Source organism: Sinocyclocheilus anshuiensis, unplaced genomic scaffold (genome assembly GCF_001515605.1).
Source record: "Sinocyclocheilus anshuiensis isolate Anshui unplaced genomic scaffold, SAMN03320099.WGS_v1.1 scaffold513, whole genome shotgun sequence".
Lineage (NCBI taxonomy): Eukaryota > Metazoa > Chordata > Actinopteri > Cypriniformes > Cyprinidae > Sinocyclocheilus > Sinocyclocheilus anshuiensis.
In genome coordinates this window covers 1,161,597-1,172,773 of record NW_015537972.1, presented here as the reverse complement: position 1 = coordinate 1,172,773, position 11,177 = coordinate 1,161,597, and the positions used below count along the sequence as shown (strand labels likewise).

Here is an 11,177-nt window from a genome sequence, read left to right as displayed (position 1 = left end):
GTTAACCCACAGTAACAAATTAACAGATTAATCGCATATTTTCGTTTGCTGCATGCTTTTAAAAGCACAATAACATATTTATTTTTTTTGAGGAAAATAAAAAAAAAGATACGTCTCGTATAAGTTGCATTTTCAGAAATAATAACAGCAGGCCTAATAATGTTGTAATGTACCAACATTACAAACACTATAGGATAATTTAGTTCCCCTCACTTTACAACAAATCCTTTAAACTTAACCGTATCAGAACAGAATACGAATTTAAAAATATATAATTCTAATGGATAAATATAATTGCAGTATATAATAATATATGCTTAGCAATAAACATGCCAAAACAAATTAATTTATAAAGAAACGTAAGGTAAAGTTGGGCTTACCTCTCTCAGGCACAAATCCAAATGTGTCCATATTCGTGATGTAGCTGAAGCTAAACTATTAGCCTTATTAGGTAAAATAGGCTTTGTAGTTCACGCGCGTTCCAGTATCGACGGAAAAATATCGTAATGAGCAAAAATATGCCACAGTGGAGCGGGTCTCACGCCGAACGGCACGGTGAACGGCTGCGCTGTTTCCAATGAATGCAGTAGCTTAGTGTGCGGGAGGCGCCGGCGCGATCAAACAGCTGAAACATAAAATAGTCTGACCAAAAATACAGTAAAGGCATAATTCGAAAGTGCAAAGTGTTACTAGTTTGAAAATTCAAGAATAATAGCAAAGTTAATAAGAATTCTTTCTAAATGCAGTACCGTTCTTTTTTCGCTCTGCATAACCTGAACGAAAAAATTATGATTTTTTTGCTAAGAACGAACCGAAATGAAAACATTTCGCTTTTAATCTGTGTATTTAACAGCCTGGGAAACCTTCCCAGGGCAGTACCTTGCCTCACCGACTAAAATCAGGGCGCCCACTACGGAGACGGCACCAGAGGTGAGGGGGCACAGTGACCGAGGTGGCCGGGCCGGCCTTAATGCATTGTGTTGCCGTTTTGAGCATCAGTAGTCTACATGTTTTCACCTTTTGTAATAGTTATGCATGAGTCCCTCAATTGTCCTCAGTGTTAAAAGATGGATTTCAAAATCATACAATGGGTTCAAATATGCAGAAGGTGCTGGGAAACGAAAGAATGTGCAGGAGCTGGAGAAGTTTTCTGAAGAACAGCAGGCAGTTGAACTACTCAGGACATACAAGGGACTCGTTAACAACTATCACAAAATATAAAAACAGTTGTGGGTCATCCAGGAAATGACACATAGTATTAAGATTCAAGGGTATGTAAACTTTTGAATGGGGTAATTTTTGATAAATTCAGTTGTTATTTTGTCTTGTGGAGTATATGTAAACATCTTTTATGTGAAATAGCTGATTCAGGAGAGTACTAAATACAAATTTTCATAATCCCTCTTATTTTGTTTCAATTAACATTTTGCACATTCTGCAAGGGGTATGTAAACTTATGAGCACAACTGTATGTATATGTATATATGTTTCATATACTTGTATGTATATTAAAGGTGAAAATTTGTAAAATTGAAAATGTGACTTTTTACATATCGGTTACACCATGTTTTTCAAAACAAAAAGTATGACTAAATACTACTTTTTTTTTAGCACTTTTTAAAACACACTTGGCACATCTCAAAGATGTGAATCTTTTCTTTTCTTTATTATGGGCCCTCTCCATTGCCCCTGTCCTGTACCATTTTAATGTTTTTACTCTTTTGTTAGTGACTGTTGTCTAAAAATATACTTTCCATACTGCAACTGTACAGAGCAATGTTTTTCTCTTAATGTATGTGTATATTGTATAAATTCTCACAAATGTTCAAAGGTGATTCCAGGGAATGGTGCTTGCTCAGGCCACGTCAGTTCAGAGAGAAATGAAGAGTCCCCTTTGCTATCAACAACACAGGTATATGCCTTACTCCTAACTTTTGATTGGCTGAAGAAATTAACTGATTAAATAAAACTATGATGGTTTTGAGCCAAAACAAAACCATTTTTGACATACATTCAACTACATAAGCTGCTCCTTCCATTTTGTCTTGCTCTGAAACCTGATATGCAATGACTCAAATAATAGATATGCAAACCTGGTTGAGAAATACAGAAATTGTTTAAATAACCTACATGTGATACATTGTTTTCACTCATTGTTATTCAAGTAAGCTCCACTTTATATGTGTGCCCTGACATCTTGTACTGTGTGCAGAATTTTAAGCAGCAAACTGATCCTTTAGTTTAGTTTGACCTGTCAGTCTGGATTTGTGTGTTTTCAGGTTGCTGAGGACAATAGGGAACAGCACCTCCATGTGGATGGAGGCGTCGATACTGACTCTCTAAGTCAACCCAAGGTAAATCTGAAAAACAAAGATGTTTACTGTAATAGTAACAGCTCTCTGTATCCAGACTTGGCTTTGAATATCACTAAAGTACAGTAAGAAAACCTTGTTCCTCTGTTTGTTTGCAGTGGCAGAGGGAGCTGCGGAGAGTCAAGAGAGAACTGAATGAGGTGGTGGTGTGGAAACTCAAACTATGGACATTGATACTTATCATCTTTATTGCCATTGCTCTGGTTATTGGGATCTCAATCATTGTGTGCGCAGGTACCAATGCTCCATTCAGATTCTTTGTCTAATGTGAATGCTATTGATAATGTTACTATTGCAATTTGTTATATATTCTGCTGTTTTTATGCACTATTAATAGGAAACAAAGGCTCAGCTTTCACCTTCTGTCAAGTTTATCACAAAACACACATTTTTATTTTACACATTAAATACACAATTACGTCTTTCTTACGTAATACCTTTGTAAGATTCTGATTGTATTTTATTGTTGTTTTGCAACCCTCTGTGTTTTAAAGTTGGTCATGACGATGAGGATGAAAAATATGACAAATCATCATTTGTGGTGCCGCGCTTCTTCAGAGGGAATTTCACGCTGGATGCTAAAAGTTTAAATTCAGACACTCAGGACGAAGAGACTATGATAGAGCTGAAACAGCAGGTAAAAACAAGAATGATCTGACCGTTATTATAGATACCTGTGTAGTAGGTTTGAGAAACCCATTGATACGCTTTACATAACTACACACATATCATACTCCGAAGTTTGAAGAAATCAGAGACATGAATTTATTTTTAAATAAACATGGATTTAAAGAATAAATAATCACCATGTTTTTTGTTTTTTCACATGATTTCCCTGACTAATCCTGAATCTGAAACTAAATGAATGTTCCATATTTAGTACAAGCTAGACTCCATGGACAATTTAATGCTGTGATGAAAGCTGAATTTTCAGCAGCCATTTCTCCTGATTTGCTGCTCAAGAAACATTTTTTGTTATTATCGATGTTTAAAACAGTAAAAACAGCTGCTTAATATTTTTGTGGAAATTATGATAATTTTTCCCCTCCAGAATTCTTTGAGTAGAATTCAAAAGGGAAGCATTTCTTTTAAATATACATATTTTTTTGATTATGTAAATGTTATTTTTGATGTCATGTTTGCTCAATTTAATGCAATTATTAATTAATTTATATATATATATATATATATATATAATGTGTGTGTGTCACAATGGTGGCCAAAATTATTAGAACACTAGTATTTTCACTGGCTAAAAAATTGTTTTAAATCAAATATTTTTATCTTTTTCTGTAGTGTGTCAGTAGGAAATATCAGTTTACATTAACAAACATTCATTTAGCCTTTAATTGTAATAATCCAGTTAGATTTTTGTTTGCACAAGAAGTCTGACACAGAGATCTGATCTCAACATCATCCAGTCTGTCTGGAATGACTTGAAGAAACAGAACAAACTGAGACAGACTAAATCCAGATGAACTGTGACAATGTCTCCAAGATGCCTCAAGAGACCTACCTGCAAAGCCACAGCACTATTAAAAGTTTTAGGCACTTGTGTAAAAATGCTGTAAAATGAGGATGCTGTCAAAAATGATCAAATATATTTTCTTTAGCAAATTAATATTAACTAAATTAAATCAACATTTGGTGTGACCATCCTTTGCGTTTAAAGCAGCTTTTGCCCTAGGTGCATTTGCGCATAGTTTTTCAGGCAGCTTTGCAGGTAGGTCGCTACAGCAAAAGATAGAAATAACTGACTTAAAACCATTTTTAGCTGGTGAAAATACCAGTGTTCTAATAATTTTGCCCACCACTATACAGTATATATATATATACATATATATAGCTGCAAGCAGGGATGATGGGTCCAGAGTGGCACCGCCGTTTTCGGTCCTAGAGAGCCACTGTCCTGATGAATTTAGCTTCAACCTGAGCACAAGCTAATCAATGTCTTCAGGATTACTAAGGCTATAGGCAGGTGAGTTTTTTTTGTTTTTCAGAGTTGGAGCAAAACTCTGCAGGACAGCGGCTCTCTAGGACTGAACTTGTCTACCCTTGCTCGAGTGTGAAACAAACACACACACAGGGAGGGATCAAAGATTACATTTGCGACTGTTACTATTAAGTTAAGCCCAGACTAAACTAAGAGGATGAAATCAGTTCATAGCAAGAAAGATGCAGCTCTGATAAAGCTTTTAACATTTTAAACAGGAAATCTAAACCATTGGCTAATCAAAGGTATTACATTTGGTATATTAAATATTATTTATTCCTTTCCATTCAGTAGCACAACTGTCAACATTTACTAAATAACCTAAAAGACACGCATAAAATTGTCTCATAATTTTTAATGCACAGCAACATATTTTATTATGTCTGGCAATTTGACAAATATGTTTTCAAAATTAATCAGATATATAAAACTTAAATTTGCATTTAACATTTTAATTAACATTTAATGGTCTACAAACAGTTGTGAAATAATTATTTAAAACTATACTGACTGATTTTGTGCATTTATTTGTCATGAAAACTAATTGAATCGGAGCAGGCTTAAAAATATCTTATCCTTATCCTTCTTTTTTATTTCTCATCCATCTAGTAGACAACCTTAGTATTACAGCCTTCGTCTGTCAGCTGAAATGTCTGATAGTTTTTAATTTGCAGAAATTCATGAAACTATGCATGTATCCTCAGAATGATTTGGTCTCCATATGTAAAAAATGTTTTGACGTGTTTGAACACGAAGAACTTGCTGTTACTTTAATAAATTTTCATGGCAACATTGTTTGAGATATCCAAAAAAGGTTCGCAGTTAGGGTTAGTCAGTATTTTGGCATCATGTAGAGAAAGTTTGGTGTAAATCACAGTGACAGCAATTCAAGGAGTATATAGAAGAAACAATTTACAGTTTGAAGTGTTGCCATGGCAACAGTATTCAAGAAATCAAGAATCTCTTCGCAGTTTTACATCAGCCATGTTTTGACATTACTCTGATGAAGTTTGAAGCAAATCGGGTAAAAATAAAAGGCTGATTTTAAAGGGGACCTTTTATGCCCCTTTTTACAATATGTAAAATAAGTCTCTGATGTCCCCAGAGTGTGTGCGTGAGGTTTTAGCTCAAAATACCCCACAGATTATTTTTTATAGCTTGTTAAAATTGCCACTTTTAGGGTATGAGCCAAAACGCAACGTTTTTGTGTTTGTCCCTTAAAATGCAAATGAGCTGGTGCTCCCGGCCCCCTTTTCTGAAGAGGGTGGAGCTTCAATTTCTCATGCTCTGTCATACAAATAAACATTCCACTATTAGTACAAGCCTGTTATCTTTACAGAAAACACTAATTTTAAAAGTCAGTCATCTGATTACTGTGCATAATAAATTAGCATTTATGAATTACACAGACGGGGAGCACGGCGCGATACAAATAACGACATAGCTGGTCTTATGGTGCCTTTGTAAAATATAAGTCCCACTTGTGATTATGAGCTCGGCAAATTCAAGTGGTCGACTTCACATTGCTTTCATATGCAATATTTAACTACAGTACCACATTCCTATTTACGATCATTCTGGTAGCATGTGAAGGCAGAATCAGTGAAAACGGGCAGAGATAATGGTAGCTTTAGCAACATTAGCCTTATAGAGTGCCAAGAACCTATTCCAGAAAGGCAATTTCGAAAACAAAATATGACGTGTGATACTTACTCTGTCTGGAGCTGACGTTCGCGCATGAAGTGTTGGTATTGATTCCTAAACATATAGGGGATTTTACCGATTTTTTTCCAGGATATTTCCTTCGAAAATGAAATTGAACCACAGTGTCCTCAGCAGCTCAGATAGAGGGAGTCTATGGAGACTCCACCTGTATGTTAATTGGTGCATCCCAAAACACAACACTTGTAATGCCTCTTTAGCGCTGAAATTGTATATCTCCATCAGCTACAGCAAGAAAACAGTAATGGCAGACTGCTGCTTCCCACTCAGGTCTGTGTTTATGCTAATAGGGCAGAGAGCGTCACAAATGGGTGGAACTTTTTCCCTAAGATGACGTGTACTTGGGGAGAATCTGAATCCGCTTGTTTGGAGAGACTGTTTATAATTTATTCGGATTATAAAAAAATGAGTGGGTGACACCTTATAAAACACCTTATAAAAGTGATTTTTGCAGAATAGGTCCCCTTTAAAGCTTTTTGAAAACGACACACTTCCTGCTGCCAGTTGGTGGCGCTATAACTTTGCCTCCTTCAACGAACACCTTTTTCACCATAAATTTGTTGCCTCGCCACAGCCAAACCAGATCATGTTGACCGAGTTAAAACATTTTTTTATTAATTATTAGCAGTCCTTAGAAAAACAATAAGGCCCTATTGCCCTAAACATTGTACTGTCTTGATCACTTTAATGGTAACTTTACACAGACTGGGCTAAGCATGTTTTTCACACAAAGGGTTTGTTTTGGCTGTACTTCTGAAATGGTTCACATTTAAACAGGAAATGACTTGCCCCTAGACTTCTATTGAAAGTGCATACATTACTGTACTGTAAACATAATGACATGAATACATTTTTTCAAACAGAGGGACGAGTCTATTAGCAATAGCAAAAGACAGACAGCATACTTGTACTAACCCAGAACATTATATTAACAGTGTACCTGATGTGTATTTGTATGAACTGTATCTTTTGAAAAACAGCAGTTACAATAGACTATTACAACTAATAACTAACTTTCAAAACCCCCAGAAAACCTTGAATCATTGTGATTAAGGACATCTGTCTTAAAGGAATAGTTCACCCAAAAATTCACTCATGGTGTCATTTATTCACCCTCATGTCATTCCAAACCTGTATGACTTTCTTTATTCCGTGGCAAAGAATCTGACTCAAAAGAACAATGCTTTCATTGGACATCATCACTGTTTAGAGCTATTGCACAAATCAAGAGTTTCTGTAAAAACACAAACAAAACAAAACACCATTTGTGATTCACAGAAGAAAGTAAGTCAGAGAGGTTTGGTACTTCTTGGTGAGGGTGAGTAAATAATGACAAAATGTTCATTTTGTGGGTGAACTAACCAGCCTGAGTGGGATGCGCCACAACTTGCACTTCTGCTTTCACAGTGGTAGTCTTTCTCTCTCTCTCTCTCTCTCTCTCTCTCTCTCTCTCTCAGTGCTGTTCCTGGGGGGCACTGCATATTTGAGATGTTTTGTTTATCTACACATCTGATTTAACAGAGCTCAGAAGTAGACTGATGTAAGTAGGTGTGTTAGATAAGCTAGACATCCAGGAGTAGAATGGAAAAACACTGTTTTTTTTGCTAGGTACATGTAGGATGAATCAGTCAATCTATGTCTGTCTCTCCCATACACCATGATGAACCCTCAGCTGACAGGAGTCTACAGTTCTTCTCCTGCATTGGAGCGGTACTTCTCCAATGTCACCATAAACAATCTCCAGTGAGTCAATTTCACACTCCACTGTCACATTTTACGCCTTCTTTTCAGTTTATTTGCTTGTGCATACCGTAGTGTGCCTTTAAGCCTTGTCCACACATTTTTGCTGCGACCCAGACAAACACATCTCATTTATATCAAGTTAAAGTTGACTGAAATAACATTTTAATGCTGTGTTTCCATACAGGGACACTACAGGCCAGTTTAAGCTACAGTTCATGATGCCTTTAAAACATGAGGAGTTGATACGCTACACTTTGAGTCTAAAGATGGTTAAAAATGTGCTGCTCCAACACTTGTATGATCGAGACACTGGAGACCCTTTCTATATCATACCGACATCACTCCACATGGAAGGTGAGGAGATATATATATTTTTTAACAAAATAAGAATAATAAATTATAAATAAATAATAAAAGTCATCAATACACTCACAACAATTATTGATAATAATAAAAAGTATGGAAATTATATATGAAATGATACACAATCTTTGCATGCAGGACTGCCAAATATAAAATACATCTGTTTTTTGTTTTATTAGTAGAGTTGACTATAATTTTCTTGTTTTTTTTTTTGCTTTTCTTTTCAGCTGGATAAATAAGCAAAATCTGAATTACAAGATGGATGATCTAAATTGAATCACTGGTCCCTTCATCAGAAAACAAAACATTCCAAACATCACATTATTTCATTTGACTGCCTTCTGCACTCTTTAACAGATCTCTTATATAGTATATATAATAATTATATAGTAATTATCCACCATTAATAATTAACTGTCTTTATGGGTTCACTTAAAAAAAAAGTCAGTGTTCATACAGTATGTTTTACACACTTTATATAAAAATAACTTTAGATATTTAACACTTTCAAAACACTTAATGGAAAACAGTAGAGTAAAACTGATTTTTTGCATTATTATTATTATTATTAATAATAATAATAATAATAATAATAGTTTAGACTAGATAGATGTAGCCTACTGTTTAGAAATATGGAGGTTTACATTTGTCACAATTTGAGTCTCAGAAGATTATCGAAACACTGAATATGGAACTTCCAAACCTGTTCTGTTGTTATGATGTTAAGTTTCATGTTGCTCCAGGATGAATTTTTATAATAATACTATAAGTGTGTACTGTACTTTTATTGATCTCTGTTGATTGAACATTGGACCATTTTTTAATCAATGTGGAGCAATTCTTTGTACGTGTGAGATTTTTTAAATAAAAAATTGTGCTATAAATATGTGTTATAATGGAAGTATTTTACTGTATTTCTACATGAAAAATAGAAATTATCTGTATTATAATCCAGATGATCTGAACTTTTTTTTCCTGATAGATAAGGTACAAAGTTTACCTTTTTAGAGGGCACCACCTCAGTTACAGCTTTTGTACCTTTTTTTGTTTATTTATTAATTTAGTTTTTTGAGTGTGTGTAATTCTTAAGACTGCAAGTAGTCAAACGTGAAAGACTAATTCACAGAGCATTCACAAGTAAATTTTACAAAAAAACAACAAAAAAACAACATCTATCTATCAATTGGATAATTCCTAGACATTAAAAACAGCTTTAAAAACATTTTTAATTAAATAAATAAAATGCGTCATATGTGAACGCCAATTTCACTCTTATTCAACCACCTTCACACTCTTGCAGATGGATCAACTACTGTATAACCAGGCCATTACTCATTCTACTGTAACAGTAAGTGCTGATTTGTGAGGGGCATGGCCTGTAATGGCAGCTGGACTGTGTTGTCATCAGTAGTTGATGTTAATTTATTTATTATAATTGAATGATTGAATGTATGTATGTATGTATTTATGTAGTTTTTGTGCCAGTGCATCCATAGTATTAGAATCTGCATTTTTTTGGTCTTGTGTCCAGTAGGGGGCAGTACTGCTACCAGAAATAGGCAACTACTTGCCAAGCAATGCCATTACCAAACATTTGTTGTTTATTGAATTATAATATATTAGTTGTAACTAATATATTATAATTATATAAGCTGTGCGTGTTAAACATCATCCAAAATTAAAATAGTACTTTGGTATTTGCTCTTGATTGTCTTCTGCTCTATATATATAGATACTATTTAGTGAGCTTAGGAGCAGCTTCAACACGTCATTTGTTAAAAAATTGGTGTCTCCTCAAAGTCCTTAGGAGAAATAAAACAGGCTCAAAGGTGAAATTTTACAGTAAGAGTATAGATCTTAAATAATAAAAGCCTGCATTTATTTGTACAGCAAAAGCAGTAAAATTGTGAAATATTTTTACTATTTAAAATAACTGCTTTCTATTTTAATATATTTTACAAATGTTACTGTCTTACTGTTCAAAAAGTTTTGACTGGTAGTGTATAAAAATGAATGTGGATAACAGCTCACGTAATTGGTCATTGAAAAATTGTATTTAAAATCGGTTATATCAGTGTTCAAAACTATCAGTTACATCACAGTTCATTTTGAGTTAACAGTTTACAAAGTACTCACTGAATGGATTGTGTCTATCCATGGCTAAGGGACATTACACTTTTACAACCATGCTAGTTAATTTCTATATTTCTATGTTCCCATAAATGTCAAAAAACTGAGGGGCTAAACACATATGCTAATAAAATCATTATTAAAAAAAGCAAAGGCAAAATTTTATTTTTAGGAATAGATAACTGTTAGGGGAGAAAGGTAATAAACCAGTACATGAATGAATATGGGGCAATCTTTTTATGCACTGTAAATAAAAACTAAAATGTTTTACAGACATAAATGTTTGGTGAAATAATTTGCATTATCTTTGTTGCCCTCTGCTGGTGATACCAACAATAAATTCTTATCTCGAATGTAACCAGCTCTTTCATTTCTCTAAGGTGAAACTCAAAATTTCTTTCACCTTCTCTTAAATTTTTACTTTCTCCTAAACGTTTTAAAAGTCTAAAACACATAGTAAAATAATTACAGCTCATTCACTGTTATTTCAGCAAGTGTATTAGATTGTGGAAATCTGATGATGTAAACCAAAAGAACAGTCCCACAAAGAGATGACTGTGCTTTCATTTTCTCTTGATTGTTACTGTGACGTCTCTGTAGCAGCTCTTTAGTCACCATCAGCTGATCCTGAAAAAAATGGACTGACATCTAAATACTGAGAGTCCTACAGTAGAAGACACAGATAGTAACATACTGTATGGAGTATTAGACAGTAAACAACTGTGTATTAGACAGTAAACAACTGTAAACAACTTTTCCTTTGTCACTTTGATACAGTAAGAGTTAGAATATTATTATTATTGTGTGTGTGTGTGTGTGTGTGGGGGGGGGGGGGTGCAAATATTGTATATAGT

At 34.4% G+C, this 11,177-nt stretch overlaps 2 protein-coding genes across 2 annotated transcripts in view; one reads left to right on the top strand and one right to left on the bottom strand.

The window, feature by feature from the left end:
• LOC107670486 (TPA-induced transmembrane protein-like) overlaps positions 1-8,614 on the top strand; it is a 10,226-nt gene extending 1,612 nt beyond the window's left edge. Inside the window, exons 2-8 of the mRNA XM_016463105.1 lie at positions 1,832-1,912; positions 2,280-2,354; positions 2,471-2,606; positions 2,867-3,009; positions 7,760-7,830; positions 8,015-8,184; positions 8,421-8,614. Of these exons, the coding sequence (XP_016318591.1) occupies positions 1,832-1,912; positions 2,280-2,354; positions 2,471-2,606; positions 2,867-3,009; positions 7,760-7,830; positions 8,015-8,184; positions 8,421-8,428 (684 nt within the window). The 3' untranslated portion in view covers positions 8,429-8,614. The remainder of the gene's footprint in view (positions 1-1,831; positions 1,913-2,279; positions 2,355-2,470; positions 2,607-2,866; positions 3,010-7,759; positions 7,831-8,014; positions 8,185-8,420) is intronic.
• Positions 8,615-10,759: 2,145 nt separating this feature from the next.
• The window catches only part of LOC107670603 (NACHT, LRR and PYD domains-containing protein 3-like), a 16,759-nt gene continuing 16,341 nt past the window's right edge, over positions 10,760-11,177 (bottom strand). The window contains exon 10 of the mRNA XM_016463249.1: positions 10,760-10,767. Coding sequence (XP_016318735.1) covers positions 10,760-10,767 — 8 coding nt within the window. The remainder of the gene's footprint in view (positions 10,768-11,177) is intronic.